The sequence below is a fragment of the Neltuma alba genome, unplaced genomic scaffold (assembly GCF_004799145.2).
Source record: "Neltuma alba isolate B1F8T4 unplaced genomic scaffold, ASM479914v2 tig00005117_pilon, whole genome shotgun sequence".
NCBI lineage: Eukaryota > Viridiplantae > Streptophyta > Magnoliopsida > Fabales > Fabaceae > Neltuma > Neltuma alba.
The window spans coordinates 299,642-324,865 of NW_021633984.1; the positions used below are offsets into that span (position 1 = coordinate 299,642).

The window sequence follows — 25,224 nt, forward strand, 5'->3', positions numbered from 1 at the left end:
AGATAATTCTTTTTGGGGTACTATCGGACACTAAATGTGGGTATCTTTCTACTAGAAATATAAATATTGATTCGTCATATTATGAGGAACTAGTTTTTTTTTACTGGACCAAATCCTGATGAGAAAGGTTATTTGAATTAATTCCATTGATTCAGGTTATCTGAATAACTTGGCCCTAAGACTCCATCATCTTAAGAAGGAGGGCTAAAGTCCGCACCTTTAAAAGAGTTCCATTACATTGCATTACCTCTTAATTCATTGAAATGAGACACATGACAAGCATTCCGTAAAACACAACAGACCAGCAAATAAAAGCCAGATACATATTACTGTCTCAAGGCCCATTTATGCTTATAAATTAGCCGAGAGAAGTAATAATTATTAATACTCAAAATGAGACAGATTACAAACATTACGTAACACACAACACACCAGCAAAAGCGATATATATATATATATATTCCTTTAGTTCTAAATATAAAACTCTTTTGCAGTGTAAATTACACTACAAAAAGGGTCTTTTATTTAGGACCGAAGGAGTATATGTTACTTCCTCAAGGCTTGCGGCGGTAGCATAAGTCGACGTCAGCGTAGAGATGGTTGGGCCATTCGTCTAGAGCCAGCCACTGGTTCGTCGGGAAAGATATCTTGGCAGGTTTGCCGGACCCAACTATGGTGAGTTCCACGTAATCCAAATACCACCCTGGCTTGAACCCTTCGCCGTTGGAGCTGACGGTTATGGCACAAACACGGAGACAAGCGTTCCGGCCGCTGAAGACGTCGATGTTCCCCCGCTCGAAGTATTCGTGACCTGGTCCCATTAAGCCCCACTCTTCGAGGTTGTTGACGGTGAAGCTTTCGCCGGAATAGGACTTTAACTTGAGACTGATGGTGGAGTCCGTTCCCGCACTGAAGCGATCTCCTGTCTTAACTCTCACAATGTACGTGCATTTCTCCTGCATGCGTGCATATATATAAACACGCAAAAGCTTACAATAATGGATCAGAGAGAGAGAGAGAGAGAGAGAGAGAGAGAGATTACTTACAGATGTGGCCATTGAAGCAAAGCTGATGAGTGAGAGAAGGAAGACAAAAGAAGTCAATGCAACTGATCTGAGAGCCATTTGTTTAATTAGTTTACTGATCGATGCTGAAACAACCTGTAGCTACATGCCTTTATATAGGGTGACATAAATGGTGATAACTGAGTTGGAGAGGCACACTTGTGCTTTGTTATTCGTCGGAATTAAATAGAGGATGCTGCATGTGGTGAGACACGTTCTTGGGGATACAAATTCTTTTTTTTTTTTTTTGCCAGCTCTTGGGGATACAAATTCTAAAATACTCCTATGATTTTATTTATAAAACATTTCCAATACGTTTCACAAAAACTAAGAAAAACTTTAAACTTCATTAATTTTCATTTAAAATTTAATGACTTTATAACTTTATCCCTATTTAATATACATTATATTTTATATAAATAAAGTTAGCATAATAATAAATGAGCGGTAAAATTATACATCCATACAAAAAATTTCTCTTAGTGCCCTATAAATAGGACCAAAAAATAACTTCTCTCTCTATCCTATAAATAGGAGCAGAGGAGTATATATTAGCCTCAATATTTTATATTTTGGATTTACTGACGACGCATTGATAGCTTGAGAGAGAATTATAATATTTCTCCGATCCTATTTATAAGTTACTTTCAACATGTTTCACACAGACTAAGAAAAATCTTAAACTTTATTAAATTTCATTTAAAATTCAACAACTTTTCAACTTTATTCCTATTTAATGTACATTATACATCATATAAACCAAAATCAACACAATAATAAATGAAGGATAAAATTGTATAGTCATATAAAAAATTTCTTTCAGTACCTTATAAATAGGATAAAAAAATATCTTCTCTCTTTGTGCTATAAATAGGACCAGAGGAGTACCATTGAATTATCACCTAATAAATTTACACTCCTCTAGTCCTATTTATAAGTTAGACCAAGAAAACCTTAAATTTTATTAATTCTCATTTTAAATTCAACAACTTTTTAACTTTATTATTATTTAATACACATTATATTTCATATAAATAAAGTCAACATGATAACAAATGAACGGTAAAATTGTATATCCATACAAAACATTTTTCTCAAGGCCCTATAAATAGGACCAAAAAATGTATTCTCTCTTTACCCTATAAATAGATTTAGGGGAGTATTAGATAGGTGCCTCTAAGAGATACTTTATTAAAAATAGTATAATAATTCTTTTATTGAAAAAAATAATTGCAGTAGGCCTTAAAGAAAATAACATAAGTAAAATAATGGTGCATATTTTGTTTCAGTAACAATTATATTGAGATGGTTGATAGGTCCTTTTTATAAATATACTCTTCATATATATTATCTTCATGATATGATAAAATTTGAATTGGCTGAAGTGAATTTTTTATTCAAAGTTTTGAGAAATTACAATTAATTAAATATATGAATGTTAATCAAGAACAACAAAATTACTTATGAATAAGTGAAAAAGAAATCGAAAGCACATAAATAAATTATATATATCGAAAGTTTTAAGTGCGCAAAAAAAAGTGAGTTAGGTTTTGCTAGGAGAAAAAAATACTTTTTAATAAAAAGGACTGGGATTTTTGCTTTTGCCATTAAAAAATGGGGTGGATCAATATGTCATGCAACACTTTGTTAGTATTGGAGAATACTTTATCAGCAAAACATTAACAAGGCTACAAACAATAAGGAGACCTTTTATTTTATTTTGAAAGATAGACTATTAAAAAAAATTTAAAATAAAAATTAATACAAAATTAAAGTACTAAGTGTGTACTTGTACCAAAAATGAAAAAAATTGTCAATTTATTTAAGAGCAATGATCAAAAATAGATTTTTTCCCTATTTTCTTAAAATAAAATAGGGAGGACATATTTTTTAAAGGAAATTTGGTGAAATATTCTTGTTTCAAAATTTTATTTGTTAAAATGATCTGATATGCTTTTATATATAAAAATCACCGGTATTCCATAGAATTTTATACACAGAAAGTACTGGTATTTGAATTCATGTCCTTCTTGGTAATAAAATTTTCGAACGAGCACTCCTTCCCAAATTTTCATCTTTTCTAACGTTATATATGCTATGGTGGGATTATAATATTAATGACTAGTGGAGCTTGTCTTTGAAAAATAAACAAAACTACCTTGCAAAATGAGGGGTTAGTGTGCTGGGTTTGGATTTTGTTATAACACAAAAGAGTTTAGGAAGCATAAGAAACCAGCCTATAAAATCAATATAACAAGATGGACAAAAATCAATACAACATTATAATGTATAAAACTAAAATGACTATTTATATACAGTTTATTTATTATTTTTTGAGCTTGTGGCTTGGTTATGAAAGTATATATTTTGCTTTCGTTGATCAATTTGCACTTACAATCCTGGATAATCTGATCCAATTAGATAGTCATTAAAAAAAAAATCTGCATTCACACTTTTTGACGATTTATTGTAACTTATTTACAATTTATAATTTTTTTTAAAAAAACAGATTCCTTACACTCCTATTTCTTTTGAAGTTATGTATTTCTTGTTTTACACAATGGATAGGAACTAATTGCTTGGTGGATGTTGGTAACATCTAAAGATTAGGTTTAATTGTTTCCAACCAGTTCATAAGTGGTAATAATGTGTTGATGATCACCAAGACTATGAGCATATCACTCGGAGTGAAATAATATATATCCATAATGCGATGCGATTCGTACGGCAGCGGGAATAAAAACGTCACTCTCAAATCTCAACTTAATTACATGCGTCCATTAAATTGGTTTTTAAATATAAAAATTAAATAGACTGCACCAGCCCAAAAAAAAAAAGTGTCGATCGGTGATATTGTATTTGGTATACATGGCACTAGGCATACCATGTTTTGCTATTAATATGTTTCACGTGGAAGTGACTCATGAATATTAAGAGTACTACTCTATTTCTATTTATAAATCACTTGTGTTTCAAGTTTGCAAATCAAGAAATAAATTAAATTGATAATTTTTTTTTCACGTTTGCCCTTATTAAAGAAATGGTATAAAATTATGTTTTATACTTTACATAGGGCGACGCGCATGGTGATAACTGAGTTTCACTCTTCCCTCCAATTCATTTTATTAAGTGAACAAGTTGATATTTGGGTTTCACAACAATCTAGTGTCAATGCGACTTGGGAGGACGGGTTATTTAAAAATTACTTGTCTTAAATATAAGATTTAATTTGTAGTGTAAGGGGTGTTATGATAAAAATCAAACCATAATTTTAAAAGTGATTTTATGATATACAAAGTAAATATATGGAGAATTTTTTCTTGATTTGTGAAAAAAATGTCTTTAGAAAGCACTCTTGACAATAGCCAAATACCTGATCTTATATTGAGTACTCCTTCGGTCCTTAATATAGGACCCAATTATTGAGTTAGTTTTAGTCCTAAATATAAGACCCATTTCTTATATTTATTAATTTTCTCTAAATTACCTTTATGGATACTCCCTCGGCCATAATCAAGTAGGAGAAAAAGATGGAGTATTAAGAAAGATGATTATGGTATTTTAGGAAAAACGTGTCATATTTCTTATAATTAACTAACTTACCTAACTTCCTTAATCTAATCAAATTAGTTAAATGGGTCTTATATTTAGGACCGAAGGAGTATTATATTTAAAATCAGTTCACAGATTAATATACTGAACGGTATAATATGAGCTCAGTCCTCCATGTCGTCGTGGAAACTTCGAAGAAGCCAAACATAAATTTCGTGGTGGGGTCTTAGTCAGTCTTTTGGGAATTTTCTCAGACGAAAATCTATTTCTCATGGGGGCTTTACTTAATTACGACAATCAATCAAGTTTGTGTGATGCCATGCTATATATGAAGGTGCCAACGTCTTGTTTGGACGTTGGGAATCCTAGTCATTCTCTTAGTATAATATCTGTCGTATTTATAATATCTGTTATATTTTTACTGTTATCAAATAATATTATTTTATCACAAAAGAAAATTAAGAAAAATATATTTTTTATGAGAGTATAATATTTATTTGATTGTTTTTCTCACTCAAATTATGATTTGCGACTTTTCGCAGTTGAGTCATATATATACATCCCCCCTTAGTGAAATTTTACCTTGTTATTATGAGTAGATCACTTCAGGGTCAGGATTTTGAAAAATTTAAAGAAGCCAAATGTATGTTTTGATTTCACTCGATTGATGGAAACAAATATCAACAATACTACACAGCAAGTGGATAACTTCGCCCCACGAAGGGGAATAATTATTAATACTGAAAGGAGACACATGACAAACATTATGTAACACTCAACACAACCCACAACTAAAGTCCTATACATATATATTAGTACCTCGTGGCCTATTAATTATTTATCTACATAAACAAGCCAGAAGAGAGGTAATAATTATTAATATTGAAATAAGACACATAACGAACATCACGTAACACGCAACAAACCCACAAAAGCCAGATATATGTTACCACCCGCCTCTATATTTATAAGGAAAATCGCTATGAGATCTTAAGGAAAGGAATAATAAAATCACCATAATTACGTTCATTCCCTAGGACGTCACAATGATTCACCCTTATAAGTTATAATTAAGGCAGAAAGGTACGTAGGTAAGTAATATTAAGATTTTGCAAATGAAGAATGGTCAGACAGAAGAGAGAGTGGGCTTCAAACTAAAGAAGTCGTGGGAGCATAAAGTTGACGTTGGCATGGAGATGATAGGACTTGCCTTGAGCCAGCCACTGGTTCACCGGGAATGTTAACTTGGTAGCATCGTAGCATTCAAAGATGGTGATTTCGACGTATTCCAAGTACCACCCTGGGGCTTGCCCTGTCCCGTCGGAGATTAAAGTGATGGCGCAAACGTCGCCATTGAAGCAAGGGCCTGTGCCGCTGAAGATGTCGAGGCTGCCCCGCTCGAAGGAGGCGTGACCGGAATCCATTATACCCCAACCTTGGAGGTTGTAGACGGTAAAGTATCTGCCGGGATGGGAGGAGTTGATCATGAGGCTGATGTCGGACTCGGTTCCTGCATCCTGTACATTTCCTGTCTTAACTCTCACAAGGTAGTAGCACGGCGGCGGGGGGAGGCATTCATGTGAGCACACACAAGATAGAAAAACAAGACAAGACAATGCAACTCTGAGAGCAATAAGAGCCATTTGTTTAATTAGTTTGTGACGAAGTTAAAAACAACCTATGCTCCTGCATGCCTTTATATAGGGCCACATACAGTAATGATCCCAAAGGAAGAAGTTAAACGTGGAAGGTGCGAGGGAGTTGGAGGAAATGCAAAATGCTACAGTTAATATAACAAGAACAAAAGTAGTTATGATTACCATATCCGCCTATCTCTCTCCTTTCTCTTTAATTGGATACTCCTTTCTCCTTTCTGCTGCAGCTTTCTGTCATTTTCTATTCGCTTTTGCTGAAACAACGTAAATATCAGCTCAGTACTTGTCAATCTTTTGAAAAATCAATATATAATGGCGACAGCTACGGGCGTTCATATTTGGGATCCTCAGCAATCTAGTGTAGTGCGAAAGCGAGTTGTTAAGAATGATAATTTTTTTTTTGTAAAGAAAGAGTTTATACATGCATGCGTGTTTAGCACGCACGACACACAAAGTATTATTATATGGGTTCAAATATCAGCTCAGTATTGGTCTTATCCTGCCCTTTCTAAATAATTAAACCTCGAAAAGGCGAAGAAGAGAATATCACGGGACTGAAACTGTTAATTTGTCATCTTACTCCGGCAGCCACAAAGACACATCTAACCTGCTTTAATTTGCCAAGGTCATGGACACAAGCATGCTTCCAACCTATGGTTTAAAAGAGCCCCAGAAGATAATGAAGCGACAAGATGGTGCCGGTTACATACATTAGGCCACAATAACAGGGAAGAAAGGGGAGATCCTATTACGATGATGATAATTCATCACATCTTTGAAATGGTTTTGGTGTGCAAGTAGTTCTTCTTTAGCCCAAAATGGCATCTTTAATGAGGTTAGGATGTCCCAGGTTGTCCAACCGGCCTCAGAATAGTGTGAAACTAGTCTATAGTTAAATCTTATATAGAGCTTCTTGTCAAGTCTTGAATCACATCAACTGGAGGTCTGGAACCCAAGAAATCGACCCCAAAATTAACAGACTGCATCAAAAAAAATTTTGTTTTTGCAAAACGTACCTGCGAATACTCCAAGTCTTTCACTTTGTATTTTATGATGTTCGGCTTCATCTGGGGATTTTGGGGCCCCTTGAAATCTCGTATCACGTATTTGGGCTTCGTCATAACGATTTGATGATAAATTTTCATGAAATTTGCCTACAATATGAAGGGGTAGTAGTGTTAGAATTCAAGTGTGTGATTGTGTGGGATGGACCAACTACTTTTTATTATAAATATGTTTTTCCTTGGTAATCGTAATGAGTTCGAAAGTTCCTTTCTTAAAAAAAAATTGTCCATCAATTGATGAATTCTCTATAATATCATATGCTTTATTATCATGGATTTTTATTTATTTTGAAGTAGTAACTTATTTTTTATTAAAAAAAAAAAGTAATTTCTTTTGACAAAGTTTGAAGGGAGAAAATTTTTTACGATATGTTAACAACATTAATTTGATGTCCTTGCGTTATTTTAATCTTAAAATCTTTCCCACATGTAAATGTAAACTTAATTTCAATCATATTTGAATATATGATTAACAACAAATAGGAAGTTCTGCTCTCAATTCTCAATTCTCAATTACTTACAAACAACAAGAACACAAAACATGCATGCATGCACACATCGCATACGGGCAAAAAATAAAGATGTCTAAGCAGACAATGCTGGGCTCATCCCAATCATAATTCGATTATTTGAAAGAAATTGATCAGGCACGCTTCCGTTACCTGCAACAATAAATCTAAAAATGAGATGCAGCAATAATTAAATAAAAGATAAAATATAATAAGTAAATTAAATCAGTGAGTGCAAATCAAATCCAACCAAACAACATTGTATTTAGACGATGTTGTACTCACCATAATAAAATAACATTATTCTTTCATGTGTGAGTCCATTGAACAAGTCAGGCCCATCTTTAATAAAGAATGCGAGCATTTCTCAACATTAGGAGGGATTTGCATCATGTTTTCCTACAAGTCTCTTAAATAGTTGGGTTCACAACTTCCAAAAGCTTGTTTGGAAATGCATTATTTACATATGTTTGAAGCTTGTGACCATCTTCAAACATACCTTCAGTGGGTCTTCTTTTAGCTAACATCTCTAAGACAAAAGCTATACATGTCACCTTGTATTGATACTTTAGCACTCATTCCATATTCTGAATATTGTAAGGATATTAATTCTATTAGTTGTATAAATGATAATTGAAAAAATGAAAAAAAGTCAAGTTAAAAAGCATTATGAATTTGAATGTAGTAAAAGAAAATATTAAATGATACCTGTAGGAACATAGCCAGCAGTACTCTTTATTCCAAATGTGTTGCTTTGTTCATTACAGATACTTCCGCAGTCAAAAGTGTGATAAGTGCAGATTTTATAATTAAATAGATAAAAAATTTTCCATGATAGTAGATTGAATTTTTAGATATTTTATATCTATTTAATTATTTTATATATTTTCCTCCTAAGTCTAATTAACGAAATAAAAAGATATATTTTCATAAAATCTTCTCATATCTTTCATATTTTGCAAATACTATAAAATAAAATAAGATAATTTAAAGGATGGGGTTATTAGGTGTGATTATTTCTAAAGATAAAGAAGAGAGGAAGACACGTGGGAGCCGGGAAAAAGATATGGGGTCCTAGTTGTGATTCCCCCCAAAGGTTACCAATTAAGAGATTCGTGCCAGATGTTGGGCACAGCCTGGAATGAAGATTTGGGGCTTAGAGCGCAATGCTCCCTGGCAAAATCTGAGCAAATCAACTGTGGCATGATTTAAACGTGAATTGGATTGTATGATATGTATTTTTACATTTTAAGAGTCCCAGAACAGGAGGAAAACTTTAGATATAAATATAGGCCTTATGGTCACTCTAAGACATCGAATCACAACTCAGAGCTATTAAGAGCAAGAAATTTTAAGAGTATTGAGGCTGGGTTAAAGTCTTTTCTTAATTTCTTTAATTTTTTGTGGTTGTTTATCATGGTTGTGGATTTTAGATTGGTGATAGTTATGAATTTTTGTGTGTTTCAAAATTCCTAGTTGGGGTAGCTAGGGATATAACCCTTTGGAAAAACCAGTTTGTTTTGTTTGTTTTGTTTTTACTCTTTTATAGACTTTTATTTATGAATACATTTTAGTTTTTTTAGTTATATCTATTTTTCTTGTTTTAATGTTGATTTTATCACTGATCACAGTTAAATCAAATCTATGGGTAGTCTTGATGGATTAGGAGGTGAAGAGAGAACTTAGATCTAGAGAAATAGACAAAAATATTTAGGCTAGGGATAGTTTTATATATTTATGGTGACTTAACCTATAGTTTTATTGTTTAATTAGTTGTTTCGGTATCATGGAAACAAATTCAGCACTAATTAAAAAGAGACTAATAATTCAGAAGAATATTAAGATACTCTAGGAATAGTTGTTACTATAATTGAATAAAAAGTCAAGCCAAATCATAGAAACTAGCTATCTATAGATCAGTGAATCCTAAACCACAACCTTGTAAGTGATTGGTTTCTTTTCATATGCAATTGTCTTTTGTTTTTCTTTTTTAGTTTGAATTCATTCTCAAACGGTTGATTTTAAGACTTTTATTCTTAGCCTTTTAATCAGCTCAATCTCACATTTTATTATATACTAGGGTGTCTCCAATCTTAAGCAATATGAGACTTCTTCTATTGACACAGCCACACACATTATTTACAGCAATATCATGGGATTGAAACTGTTAATTTTCCCTCTCATAGTAAAAAAGAGCAACTTCACTCTATTCATTTTATTATGTGGACATGTTGATGACACGGGATCGATGTCAATCTTAACTTGCTCTGTGCACGTTTCATTTTTTAATTCTTTTTTTAAAAATTGAAGATTATATATTAAAAGTAATGAAACGAATGAAAAATATTAAAGTCAAAAAATAAGAAAAATCAGACAGCTCCTAATTAAAATTTAAATAGTAAATCGATAATTAAAGGAAATTTTGAAAATAAAAAATATATTTCTTAAAGGACAATACTTACATTAAATTTCTTATATTTATTATTTCAGGTTTTCAATCACAATGACCATGTATATTATTTTTGAAATATTGGCATTTAATGGTATTTAATTATAAACCCACATAAAAAAAACTAAGAACACTTGGTTATACGTTATGAAAAACCTTGACCTAATGGATATAATGAATTTGATATAAGTATTTTTCTTTCTTAAATAAGACAAAGAGTTGCACGAAATGGAGAAGAGAGGATAATCACCCCCCAAACAAAAAAAAAAAAGAAGACAAAATATGAAGGCACTGGATGTATAATTTCTGTTGACTTGTATGTTTCTATAAAATAAAGTAAAAAATCCTTACTTGAAACTTCGAATTGTTTGAGTTTTCTTGTGTATATTTACTGAGTTAGAGAGTTTTGTTTTTTGTCCAAATTGATGAATTCTTTACCACGTAGTATTTTTTAAGCTTTGATTATCAGGGATTTTTGTTTATTCTGAAATAAGAATTTCTTTTAAAAAATTTTAAAGTGAGAAAATTGCTAACCACATTTTTAATGCCAAAAAAAGTTGGGTTAGATTGTGTGACAATTTTTAAAAAAGATAAAATTTCACATTTCTCTTAAAGAGTTTACTCTTCATTATGATTCATGAACTCATTTAATTTTTTTTAAAACCAAAATGAACTCATTTAGTTCAATTAATCTAGTTACTATAGACCCATATATGAATTATACTACGTACGTGGATGTATAACCGACATAAAAACCTCAAAAACTACGTTGCTGGATTGTACATTCCTTGTGTAACTGATGTTAAAATCGTATTTCGACCAATGTTAATTAAAGGACTTCTCTGTTGTGGTGGAACTCAGGAACATCGTGAATGAAGATAGAGGATAACGGAATAAAGCCTTTCCAAATCTTTAGATTTTATTAAACATGAATGAATAACGCTGATGAGCCCTCGTTTCAATGAGATAGTTATTATAATTATGAACTGCTCTAACAGGATATACTACCTCCTGTCTTTAATATAAAAACTAATTTGACATTCAGTTTGATTCTAAATATAAGATTTCAGTTTACTTTGTCTATCCTATTTATCCCCCTTTTTTTAAAGTAGTTCTTGTAATGATTGCGCATATTAAAAGGTTTTATCAAGTTATAGCTACTACACTTGACTAGTAAGGGCATCTTAGGAAAAATAACACTTATTAATAGCTAACTTAACTAATTTTTTTAATCTATTCAAATTACTCAATTAATTCTAATATTAAGAACCGGGGGTAGTATATGCTAACTTCAACTGAGATTATTGTTACGTATTACGTGCAGTTCTTAATATAAAATTATACGAGTATTTTTTATTTTTGGTGTAATTTGTGTTATAAAATAGATATTATATTAAAGATGAAAATTAGTTTGGACCCAACTAATCCCTCTGCCGGCTAAATGCTTAGTTTTTTAATGCGTATGACAGAACTGGCATTAAAAACGATATCTATGAAATAAATCACATTCTCATGAATCATTTTCGGAATAATTTCATATCTTGGAGTCTCATAGATAGACTTTCTTTTTTGGTTTGCAATTTGCATCATTAGCTTTGCTTTGTTTTAAGGATATTACAAAAATTGAAAAATAAAAAGAAAAAAATTAGACAAAATATAGCAAATATTATAGCAAAAGAATGAATATGTTTTCTTAGCAAACAAGGCTCTGGCTTTACTTACAGCACGGAAATTAAACAAACTTCACTACTGTAAGGGAATTAGACCTCAGTATTGCAAGTGTATATGAATTTTGTGCGAGACTAATAACCAAACATGAACAGAAAAGTTCGTCAAAAGCCGTGACTAATAACCAAACACGACCAGTTTTTTTAATTCATTTTTAGAGAACATATATCTCTCACAACGTGGTGAACCAATATTTAAATCTCTATTAGGAGATGCTCATATTTAATACCCGACAATATCTCGCATATGATTGCCGTAAATAGGAGGATATGTACCTATGCATAGCCCAAAAAAAAAGAACATAAAATAAAATTAAAAAAAAATAGCTCCAGGCGGAACGCGTGGCAGAGGACGAGACTAATCGTGATTATCTATGATCACTGGCGCTGTTTGAAAAACCTTCACGCATTTTGAGGTCACAACAACCGACAAATGAATAATAAGTTAGCCTTCTTTTCTCCGCTGAAAAAAGGCGAAGGAGATTCTTCCTTTTCTTTTCTTTTGTTTTGTTTTTACAATGTTTCTTATGTTCTTATTAATAGGCGTCAGACGTGATGAATACTTTTTTATATATTTACAGACATATTTAATCTCATATGTTGTTTGCACCGCAAATGCTGGGTTGTCATGAGTAATAAAGTGATAAGTAAAGCATTATTCCTACAAAGATTTGATTCCAAGACCGGTCAAGCATTATTTATTACACTTTTGACTAATTTGAATGATACAAAGATGCCAAAAGTGAAAGAAAACTATTTTTAAAATTAAAAATTAATATAAACAAATGATTCTTGGACTTCAAGGATAAAATAGAAAATAGGATTATTTATTCCCTTTGTATTTATTAACATACAATTTACCTCCCCTCGTCACAGCTTTTAATGAGAATATCTGTTAGTCTAGGATTCAAATATACTTGTAAAAGTTTTCTCAAGTCAAGAACAAGTGTTGAATTCTATTAATTGCTCAATCTCTTGTTATAATTAATAAAGCCCAATTTGAAGCTCCAATTCTAAGTTGACTATGCAAGGTTAGCAAGTATATCTTTATCTTACCAACAAAACCATCCATTCAATATGCTAACTTCAAGTTCTTACACAATTTTACCCAAATTCTACACTCAAGCTAGCTGTCTTAAGCATCAATCAAATAAATAAAACATCTAAATGGTGATCAAGCACTTAGAAGCATTAAGCAAGAGATAAAATAAACAAATATACATCATTAATCACAAAATAAGAGGAGGAATTAAGAGTTAATACATACGGAGGTTCAAAATAATCCTATAGCTTTTTAGAGTTACTGTATGTTTGGCCATCTCAAAAAGGCTTAGCGGCAGACAGAGTGAAGTGGGAACCAGGCTGATTGATGTGAAATGGAAAGGGGCGGAAAAGAGGGAGGGATGCAGGAGTTCTTTATTCAATTAAATCACAAGCAAAATATACTACTAAAAACACTAGTTTTATTTATAGATCTTAGGGAATAATATATAATTATTTAAATTCAAATTCAAATCTAAATCACATACTAAGTCTTATAGGTGAAAAGAACAAAGATAATTCTAAGATATCCTCTTTTATTGAGATAATACAAATATTTAAAAAAAATGAATAATTAAATAAATCCTTATTCTGATGAATGAATATATTCAAATCCGTAATGTATAATCCTAGATATTTCATTAAACCCTAATTATTCTTTAAGTCATATCCCATCATCTATCTACATCTAATGACAAAATTATTACACAGAACATGGTCCACTTGCGTAGTTATGTTTCTCACTGTTGCATTTTTGCGTAGGTATGCATAAAAAATTGATGCTGATTTGATTTGCTCGGTGCTTAAGATATTATATTGTAGCATTTTCCTCCTATTCGCACACCCTGCACGCTTTCTCCCTCACCCTCGGGCTCCTTCTTGCTTGGCCAGACACGTGTACTTGACATCGGCCCTCACCGACAGACCTCCATTTGGGCCCTGTTCCTGTGGGATCACACATGCGGCCCTATATAAAGGCATGCCAATAGGCTGTTTCGGCATCATCGATCTGTAAAATAACTAGCGTCACACAAAACTAAGTAAACAAATGGCTCTCAGAGTTATTGCACTGTCTTGCGTTGTATTTCTAGTCTCACTCATAAGCTTCACTGCTGCAATGGCCACCACTGTAAGTGATGCCGATTTAATTTAACTAATTAATTATTTTTATTATTGTTTATTTTGTTAATTATTTCTGTATTTAGATCATGGGTAGTTACTCCACTCACCCCACTTTCCCACTCCCCTCATTTTATTTCTTTTATTTATTTTATTTATTTCTTTTATTTATAGTTTAGGGTTTCAGTTTGTAATCAGACTTGGCATTTAGAATTTATTGATCAGTTTTTCTCCCGTTCTCCCTGCTTCTCTGCTTCTCCTCTCTTCTTCTTTCTCTTCTCTAACTTCTCATCCCTTACAATCCTTTCTTGTTCTACATCAATTTTGGCATCAGAGCCAGATTGTGCTTCCCTGTGTTCAATTTCTGTCAATCCAAACCATCCAAACATGCCTTTAAGTTCAAAAGCTCCATCAGTGCCGTCACTCTAGTTTTTGCTGCACAATCGCCTCTGTCCATTCACTCCCAGGCCTCCTCTCATCGTGCCACCACCGTTATCATCTTCTTCGGCCAATAACCGTCCAGATCACTCAGTTTCACGGTGAGTTACTGCCGGAAAAAGTCCACTGCACAAGATCACCGTCACCGTCACTTTGAAGGCTCATAACTCTCTCGTCCGACCTCCGATTGCCGCAAAACCACCGCCGTTCGAACCGTAGGGCGGAACACGGTCACACACCGGAGTTTCACGGCCAACGAACTATCGACGAGCCTCCGTGGGCTGGAAGAAGTGTCTGCGTGTGAGATCCACGCACCTCTGTGGTTCTGCAGTTCCAGATTCAGTTTTAGCGAAAATTACACATTTTGACCCACATTTTCCAGAAAATTTCAAATTCGCCCCATATTTTGAAATTTTGCAGTATGACCCAATTCGTTCGAGGAACTTACACTTCAGGACCCATATTTTGTCAAAATTTTCACTTCAGCCACATAATCATTTAGACACTTTGGGGTAATTTTCTGGTCTCTTTAAGTGCGTTGATAAGGCACAATTGACCCTCTCTTTAACTTACTGTGACTAGTCTGACATACTGGAGGTTACTATTTTGCTTTTGCCATTCTATTGATTATTATTTACTGTATTAGCATTTCCATTTGTTTAATTTGGTTATATTATTGTTATTAAAAAAAAAGAAAAGAGAAAGGAAAAAAAAAGATGAGAAAGAAAAAGAAGGCAAAAAAAAGAGAGAGAGAGAGAGAGAATTTATATTCATTTTATTAGTAGCTCTTTACTTGCTTTATTATTTGTTGTTAGCTTTCGTCTATCTATTGCATGGCTATTCGTGATATTGAAAATAGACAAGACACCTTAGACCAAACACTTCAATCTTTAGAACCTCGTGTTAGCTCCCTTCAATCCCAAATGGACCAGAGACTTCAGACTTTTGAACTAAAACTGAATGAACTTACCAAATGCCTTAAGGACTCTTTGGTTGAGATTAAGCAAGAATATAACTCCCAGTGTCAGGAGCTTAGAACCACTTCTTAGGAGCTTGAGGTAGCTAATCAAGAGCTTAGGACCTCCCAGCAGGAGATTAGGGATTCTCTCCTAAGGATTAATAAGCAGGTCTTTAATAAGGGCGCAAAAGGGATTCTTGGAAATGTCCCTGAGACCAATCAAGCACACCTTAAGCCCAACACCATTGGACCATCTCACACTAGAGGCTCCTAATTGTCTATAGGTTCGCGTAACTCGCAGACTAAACCGCTACACGTTGAGACCCTTCCCCCACAGTTCGAGGAAGAGGACAACCCATGGGATGAGCAAGGGATAGAGGCTCGCTACGAATCCCATGTTACGAACCGACGAGCCTATGGAGGATACACCACGTGCCCTAGGTATGGATGAGACCCGTCGCCACCCAAACGATACTGAGACACCCCTCGGCAAGACTACAGTGATGATGCAACGAAGAGGGTTAAAGTTGAGGCACTTGACTTTGATGGACGTTTAGACGCGAATGCCTTCCTCGATTGGTTAACCACCATGGACGACTACTTCGAGTGGTACAATATGAGTGACATACAACATGTTCGTTTTACCAAGATGAAGCTCGTAGGATCTGTAAAGAAGTATTGGCAGTACGTCCAAGTGAACCTTGAACGCTTAGGGCAACCTCCTATCACTACTTGGGAGGAGATGAAGTTGAAGCTTAAGGAAAAGTACGTGCCGGTCAGTCACTTAAGCACGCTTTTCAACCAATTGAACAGCCTCAAGCAGGGAACCTCATCGGCAGCCGACTACGTCTCTCGATACGATGACCTTCTAATTCACAATGACTTAAATGAGCCGAGTTTTGTGGTTATTGAGAGGTTCATCAGCGGCCTTAGGGATGACATACAGAGGGAGCTCAGAGTAAACCGTCCTTACACTTTAGAGGAAGCATATCATAAGGCTATCGACATTGACTTCCTACCTAAGTATCCCTCCTTCAGGCGTCCCAGCTTCTCTGGATTAGAGTCTCGTCCAACACGTAGCTCTGCTGTTTCGGCCAATCAACGGGTAAGTCAACAACTTTCAGGGCCAAGCGCTTCTAGACCAAGAGAGTCATCAACCTCAAACGCTCACACAGGTAGCTCATCAATAGAGTGTTTCAAGTGTCACTCTAAGGGACATATCGCTTCAAAGTGCCCGCAACGTGCGTTGCTTATCGAATCTCAAGATGATGCACTACTCGAGAGTGAGCCAAATGTCGTCATTGACCCTGTCGATATTCCTTCTAATGTGGACGAAGAAATTAATTGTGATGACATGCCATCAGGTCATCTTGGAGTGATGCGATGCCTCCTGACTGTCCCAACGCTAGATAACTCATGGAAACGGAACAACATCTTCCACACCTTCGTGAAGTGCGGTGATAAGTCATGCAAGTTGGTTATTGATAGTGGAAGTGAAAGGAACGTGATCTCTAGTCAAGGTGTTGCTCGTCTTGGACTTAAGACAAAGCACATTGCTAAGCCTTTCAAAGTTGCGTGGGTCGACAACACTTCATTGCTTATCACTCAGCAATGTCGTGTCCCACTCCATTTGGGCGACTACAAGGAAGATGTTTTGTGTGTCGTGATCCCTATGGATGTGTCTCACATTCTTTTAGGATGCCCGTGGCTATATGACCATGATGTCACTATCCAGGGCCGAGCAAACAACCACATCTTCAAGCATGAGGGCAAGACCATCTTACTTCGTCCTGCGAAGCCTGAGCCTAAAGCAAAGGGTCCAGCCGCCATGAAAGAATCCACCTCTAAGCCTATCAACCTTCACCTCCTTACGGAGAAGCAGTTCATCGAAGAAAGTAGAGAGGTTGATGTCATCCTTGCTGTTGTTTCCAAAGTCCTCTCTCCTCCTACACCAACACCTGACAGCCTTCCAACAGAAGTGACCCAACTCTTGGATGAGTTTAAAGATGTTGCACTTGAGGAGTTACCTCCTGACTTGCCACCCATGAGGAACATCCAGCACGCGATCGATTTGGTTCCAGGATCACAGCTCCCCAACCTTTCACACTATAGGATGAACCCTAAAGATCGGGAAGAGCTCAATCGTCAGGTTAATGGCTTGTTTGAGAAGGGCTATATCCAGCATAGCCTCAGTCCTTGTACTGTCCCTGCCCTTCTGACTCCGAAGAAAGACGGCTCGTGGAGAATGTGTGTTGATAGTCGAGCCATCAACAAGATAACTGTTAAGTACAAGTTCCCGATCCCTAGGTTAGAGGACATGCTTAATTTAGTATCTGGATCTAAATGGTTCTCCAAGCTCGATCTTCACAGTGGTTACCATCAGATTCGAATCAACCAGGAGATGAGTGGAAAACTGTGTTTAAAATGCAAGATGGACTATACGAGTGGCTCGTTATGCCATTTGGCTTAACAAACGCCCCAGCACATTCATGCGAGTAATGACACATATGCTGCAGTCCTATCTAGGAAAGTTCGTGGTTGTCTACTTTGATGACATTCTGGTTTTTAGTAAGTCCAGAGACGACCACTTGCACCACCTTAGACAAGTGCTTCTGACCCTTCGGAAGGAGAAGTTTTATCTCAACCTACCAAAGTGCTCCTTCCTACAGAATCAAGTTATGTTTCTTGGATTCATTGTCTCGGAACAAGGCTTATCTGCAGACCCTGCAAAAGTCGGAGCTATTCAAGATTGGCCAGAACCGCAGACACTGCAGGAAGCATAGCTTCCATGGGCTTGCATCCTTCTATCGACGTTTCATCAGAGACTTCAGCACACTTATGTCTCAATTACTGACTGCCTGAAGAAGGATAAGTTCAACTGGACTCCCACGGCCTCCACAGCTTTCAGCACTATTAGAAGAAACTCTCGAGTGCTCCCGTCCTGGCTTTACCTGATTTCAACAAGTGCTTTGAATTTGCTTGCGACGCATCTGGGGTTGGGATTGGAGGCGTTCTCAGCCAAGAAGGCCACCCTGTCGCCTACTTCAGTGAGAAGCTCAATGAGGCCAAGCAAAAGTACTCCACGTATGACAAAGAGTTCTACGCCATTGTTCGCTCTTTGGAGCATTGGAAGTACTACCTCCTTCCCCAACAGTTTGTCATATACTCAGACCACCAGTCTCTCAAGTTCCTTAGCTCCCAACAGCATTTGAATGCCAAACATGCCAAGTGGAGCGAATTCATTCAGGAGTTTACCTTCGTGGTCAAGCACCGCCCAGGGGTAGAGAACAAAGTAGCTGACACTCTTAGTCGAAGAATCCACGTTCTCAACACTCTGACGGTTAGTGTCGTGGGCTTTGATAAGCTCAAGGATGAGTACACCTCGTGTCCTGACTTTGGTATCATTTATAACGAGGTTAAAGATGGCAACCGCCACGATCATGTGGATTTTCTTATCGATGATGGCTACCTGTTCCGTGGGTCGAGATTGTGCATTCCCGCACGTCACTACGCGATTTTCTTTTTGGGAATTGCATGCTGAGGATTAGCAGACACTTCGGTGTTCATAAGACTACAGCCCTAGTTGAAGATAGGTTCTATTGGCCTTCCCTTAAGCGTGATGTTGCTCGAATCCTTTCCCAGTGTCATACGTGCCATACGGCCAAGGCAAAGAAGAGGAATAATGGATTATACACGCCTCTTCCTATTCCTGAGGCACCTTGGAAGGACATTAGCATGGATTTCGTGCTTGGGTTGCCTAAGACAGTGAGAGGGCACGACTCTGTCTTAGTTGTGGTTGATAGATTCTCAAAGATGGCACATTTCATTCCGTGCAGTAGGACTACCGATGCTTCACATCTGGCAAAGCTTTTCTTTCGAGAGGTTGTGCGTCTTCACGGTTTGCCTACTACAATTGTCTCTGATAAGGATGTCAAGTTTGTCAGCTATTTCTGGAAGACCCTTTGGAAGCTCTTCGGGACACAATTGAAGTTCTCGTCTGCTTTCCACCCTCAGACTGACGGACAGACTGAAGTAACTAACCGTAGCTTAGGTGACCTGCTCCGTAGTTTAGTTGGTGATAAGCCTGGTAACTGGGATTTAGTCTTGCCTATAGCTGAATTTGCTTACAATAACTCGGTCAATAGATCCACTGGCAAAAGCCCATTCCAAATTGTTCAGGGTTACAACCCAAAGCAGCCTATTGACCTTGTTCCCCTTCCCCTGTCTGCTCGCCCTTCTGAGTCTGTCGAGACCTTTGCACATCGCCTTCACGATATTCATGCTGAGGTTAGGCGTAAGTTAACTTTAAATAATGACAGGTATAAGATAGCTGCCGATGTCCATCGACGTCACTAGGCGTTCAATGTTGGCGACCTTGTCATGGCTCGCATACGGCCTGAGCGTTTCCCAAAGAGGCCTTACAAGAAGCTGCATGCCCGTGCCTCTAGCCCGTTTTACATTTCCAAGAAGTTAGGGCCTAATGCATATTTATTAGAGTTACCTCCACCTATGGCTATCAGTCCAGTATTTAATATTGAGGATCTTGTTCCTTATCGGGGCACTTTCGAGCCCCCCCTTTTGTTTTTTGATGATGCTACAGGTACCCCGACCCACCAAGCCCTAACTCCACCGTTGCCTAAGGTTGCGCCACCCGCCCAAGCCATTGACGCCGTGATGGATGAGCAGACGATATCCACTCCAGCAGGTCCCATCAGTCGTTACCTCGTTCGTTGGAAAGGCTACAATGATGCAGACGCCACGTGGCTCATCGAGGACGAATTCCGTCGTATAGACCCCGCCTTCCTTGATGACTTCTAGCTGTCCAACTCTCCAGTGGTGAGTTCTTCCAACCCAGGGAGAAATGATACAGATTTAATTTAACTAATTAATTATTTTTATTATTATTTATTTTGTTAATTATTTCTGTATTTAGATCGTGGGTAGTTACTCCACTCACCCCACTTTCCCACTCCCCTCATTTTATTTGTTTTATTTCTTTCTTTTATTTATAGTTTAGGGTTTCAATTTGTAATCAGACTTGGCATTTAGAATTTATCGATCAGTTTTTCTCTCATTCTCCCTGCTTCTCTGCTTCTCCTCTCTTCTTCCTCTTCTCTAACTTCTGATCCCTTCCAATCCTTTCTTGTTCTACATCAGTAAGTAATCGCCCTTTTTCTCTTTTGTAGATCCATTATTATTACCGTAAGCTTTTCCTTCTACTTAGTTTTTCGTGTCCTTTTGTTCATGTGCATGCATGCAGGAGGAGCGGTGCCAGTACGTTGTGAGAGTTAAGACAGGAAATGTCGATCATGGAGGAACGGACTCCACCATTAGCCTCAAGTTAAAGTCCCTTTCCGGCAATAGTTTTACCATTGCCGACCTCGACGAGTGGGGCTTAATGGGACCCGGTCAGGACTACTTCGAGAGGGGCAACCTTGACGTCTTCAAGGGCACTAGCAACTGCCTCAATGTTTGCGCCATCAACGTCACCTCCAACGACGCAGGGCACAAGCTAGGGTGGTACTTGGATTACGTGGAAGTCACCGTCAGTGGCGACGTATCTAAGGAGATATCGTTCCCGGTGAACCGGTGGCTGGCAAAAGACGAATCGCCCTATTCGCTCTCTGCCACCGTCGACTCATGCTTCAGCGTCTATCGTCTAGATCCCCACTCTCTTGTCTGTGTGAGCGAGCAAGAGTAACAGATATCTGGCTTTTGCTGGTGTGTTACGTTGCGTTGTTGTGTGTTATGTAATGTTTGTTTGTCACATGCGTCTCGTCTTAATATTAATAATTGCTACCTCTCTCTGGGCTTATTTGTAATTTATAAATAATAAATAGGCCCTGAGGTCGCAGTATGTATCTGGCTTTTGATGTGGAACTGCGTTGCGTTGTGTGTTGCGTAATAATATACTACTATGTTTACTATAATTTTATACCTTGGCCCTCGTGTCTCACATAAACTCTTTGTTTGCCGTCGTGTCTCACATAAACTCTTCGTTTTCAAGTTTCATTATTACTAGTTTGTTTTGTTTTAGGAAACCGAAAAATTGAAGAATAAAAAGGATAAAAGGACAGCGTTTTTGTTTTAAGGAAAAATTAATTTGAGAGTCCTTATAGTTTTACTCACTTTTGAAATAGGTCCCTAAGCTGTTTCTTTTTCTTTTTTTTCTTTTTTTTACCAGATGCTTTAACTTTCTATCGTTAAATCCATTGGTCCTCCCGTTAAACTTCCGCTAAAAAATACTAACAGGACCTCTAGTGCGTCTTCTCCTTCTCTCTCCTACCATAAACCCTCTCGTTTATTTGGACTTCTAATCAAATGGGCATAATCTTTCTCAAGGTCCACTCTCTTGCTGAAGAATTGATCTATCCACGTAAAATTTCCACCAATAACCCTTTTTCTTTAAATTGTTTGGTATTAAAATATAGTAACATGAAAATATATCTTTATTAAATAATTTATTTTTATATTATTTGATGATGCTAATGTTAGTATGATTTTTTTCATTTTGACACTTAATTTGATTTTATAGACATGATATATTTTTACATAAAATGACAATTTATTTATTTATATATTTATTTATTTTCTTTTTTCTCGTTTTCTCTCAACCATTCAAACAAATATGAAGGGTGATAACATTTTTTTCCTACAATTTTCTCTTCTCCTATATACAAACGAAGTATAAAGACTTATTGGCAGGAGGCATGGATCTTTAGAGTTGATTTTCATCGAGCGGTGAGGATACCTTGAGAAATTGAGAAAAAAGAAGTTTGGTTATGCAAGAGGTAAATATGCAATTTTATCTATAATCTTATTTTTCAAGTATAATTTTACTTCTAATTTTTTTAATGGTGTAATTTTACTCATGACTTTTTTTTTTTTTTGCAATTTTGCTCATGAAGGGTAAAATTGCACCCAAAGATTATAATAAAATTGCATATGAAAAATACTATATCCAATCATCAATATAAGAGCTAGTTTGACTTTCAATTTGATGTTAAATATAAAACTCAATCTATTTTGTCTCTTATATTCATTTATTAATTTTTAAGATAGTTTTTGTAGTAGTTGTATATGTTAAAGATTTTATTAAATGATTGCTCTAGTTAATACATATGATTTAGCAAGGATATTTTAAAAAAAACACCTATTTATTATAAATAACTAAACTAACTAATTTTCTCAATCTACTCTAATAAATCAACAGACTCTTATATTAAGGATAGGAAGTAATAAAATCAGAGATCAAACTACACCTTTATCCTCATTGCTAACTCTTGAGCTTAGCTTTGCAAGAGCTGATGAAACCTAATAATAACAGGGATGAAGGTGGATGGTGAAGTGGATAAAAATGAGGACGAAGCTAAGAATATTTCTGGGGATCAAGCCTTTGTCGCCAGCAGGCTGGCCCTGTAATTGCAGTCACTTTCAGCCGCCATTGTCCGAAACCGAACAGTTTGTTATAATTCGTTTTTAGAGAACACAAACAGAAATGGAAAGGTAGCTCCACATGCGGCATGCGGAACGACAAATCATGGTTTTCTGTGATGACGGATGATCCACAGGCTCTTCTCTCATCTGTTCCTTTTGTAGGAGCCCAATTCTCGTTGCTACGAAACTTTTTACTTAAAAAGCACTAGATACCCAGCAGTTTTGTTGAGTGTATATTTGCACTGAAAATTTAAAATCATAATAATATTATCAGGTACCATTTAAAAACTAACGTTGTCTGTTGACATTTTTAACAGTAAGAGATAACATTACTATAATTTTAAATTTTTAAAGCAAATTTGCACCCAAAACAACTTCGAGAGGCCCCGCTCTCCTAAATAAAAACTTTTGGGGGCAAATTTATATTTTAACTCTACAAGATAATGTTTAGAAAGTATGACTGGTGACATTTTTATAAATATTAAATGACTTTTTAAGATCAATTCTTTATATATAAGGTGTAAAGGATATATTTTTTAGACCAATTCTCTTATACCAAGTCTAAAAAATTGTAAAAATATTGGGGGGAAAATAAGATTGAAAATATATTTGCAACCCTGGTCCTAATGATATACGTCTATAAATAATATTGAAAATATATTTGTAAACCTGGTCCTAATGATATACGTCTATAATATATGTTTTAGACTGGGTGTTTGTACAATCGATTAATAAAGTATTAAAAATAATTTGAGAAAACAATATTTAATAAAATCTAAAGATTTGGAAAGGCTTTATTCCGTTATCCTCTATCTTCATTCACGATGTTCCTGAGTTCCACCACAATAGAGAAGTCCGTTAATTAACATTGGTCAAAATACGATTTTAACATCAGTTACACAAGGAATGTACAATCCAGCAACGTAGTTTTTGAGGTTTTTATGTCGGTTATACATCCACGTACGTAGTATAATTCATATATGGGTCTATAGTAACTAGATTAATTGAACTAAATGAGTTTATTTCGGTTTTAAAAAAAATTAAATGAGTTCATGAATCATAATGAAGAGTAAACTCTTTAAGAGAAATGTGAAATTTTATCTTTTTTAAAAATTGTCACAATCAAACCCAACTTTTTTTGGCATTAAAAATGTGGTAAGCAATTTTCTCAATATAAAATTTTTTTAAAAAAATTACTATTTCAGAATAAACAAAAATCCATGATAATCAAAGCTTAAAAATTACTACGTGATAGAGAATTCATCAATTGAAGGCCTTTTTTTGGACAAAAAACAAAACTCTCTAACTCAGTACATATACACAAGAAAACTCAAACAATTCGAAGTTTCAAGTAACGATTTTTTATTTTATTTTATAGAAACATAGAAGTCAACAGAAATTATACATCCAATGCCTTCATATTTTGTTTTTTTTGTTGTCTTGGGGGGGAGGAGAAATTATCCTCTCTCACTACAAGAAAATGGTTAGTTAGCAGCGGAACATTTCTAGCGGTTCAAAAAAAACCACTAGAAATTTAAGCATTTCTAGCGGTTTCAAGAACAACCGCTAGAAATTAGCATCGCTTTGACCATAAAGACTATGGGGTCCGTAGCTTTCTAGCGGTTATAACCTAACCGCTAGAAACTCACAGCTAGAACCCTTCCCGGATTTTGCGATATTTAGTTTTTTTGGACTAAGTATGAATAGGAGTCAATGCACCTAAATACACAAATCTCAAAGGTGGGTTCCTCACACTGTCTTTTGGAAAATTCAAAGAAGCCAAGCGTATTACTTTAAAGGAAAATTACCTTTCGAGTTTCAATTAACTTCATAGTACGTGCGCTTCACTCATAGCAACCATGGAAACAAACTTCATTTTTCTAAGGGAAGATCCCAGTAAGTGCAGATTAATTTTTTGTGTGACAAGTTTTTCAAAAGCAGTAACTAATAGCCCACTTTTTGCCGTCAATATATTTGGCTTCTTTGAAAATTTTCCATGACACTGGAGAACGAGTTGATATTCTGTCCCATAAAATAATTTGTGAGCAATACGCGTTAACTCTTTATTCAAGTTTTGTTTTCTAGAGAAGACTTTTCAAGTCCTTCATGCTTATCTGTTTAACTTCACCATGGTTATCATTAATCATGAAAATTAACAGAAGCATCACTTTTTCATCATTTTTCATAATTAAAAAGTATAGCTCGCGTCTC

The 25,224-nt window shown here is 35.6% G+C and overlaps 4 protein-coding genes across 4 annotated transcripts; 2 read left to right on the forward strand and 2 right to left on the reverse strand.

Annotated features, from left to right (window-relative positions):
• Nucleotides 1–554: 554 nt before the first annotated feature.
• On the reverse strand, nucleotides 555–1,124 carry LOC114746808 (PLAT domain-containing protein 3-like). The gene is made up of 2 exons (XM_028935089.1): nucleotides 1,047–1,124; nucleotides 555–956 (listed from the first exon to the last, which is right to left on the reverse strand). The coding sequence occupies exons 1-2, from the start codon at nucleotides 1,122–1,124 to the stop codon at nucleotides 555–557; spliced, it is 480 nt and encodes a 159-aa protein (XP_028790922.1).
• A 4,646-nt stretch (nucleotides 1,125–5,770) lies between these two features.
• LOC114746809 (PLAT domain-containing protein 3-like) lies at nucleotides 5,771–6,259 on the reverse strand. The gene has a single exon (XM_028935090.1). It carries the CDS (start codon nucleotides 6,257–6,259, stop codon nucleotides 5,771–5,773), a length of 489 nt encoding a protein of 162 aa, XP_028790923.1.
• A 9,906-nt stretch (nucleotides 6,260–16,165) lies between these two features.
• Nucleotides 16,166–18,046, forward strand: LOC114746810 (uncharacterized). Its single transcript, XM_028935091.1, has one exon. The coding sequence runs from the start codon at nucleotides 16,166–16,168 to the stop codon at nucleotides 18,044–18,046; it is 1,881 nt and encodes a 626-aa protein (XP_028790924.1).
• A 2,784-nt stretch (nucleotides 18,047–20,830) lies between these two features.
• On the forward strand, nucleotides 20,831–21,277 carry LOC114746811 (PLAT domain-containing protein 3-like). The gene has a single exon (XM_028935092.1). It carries the CDS (start codon nucleotides 20,831–20,833, stop codon nucleotides 21,275–21,277), a length of 447 nt encoding a protein of 148 aa, XP_028790925.1.
• Nucleotides 21,278–25,224: the final 3,947 nt, after the last annotated feature.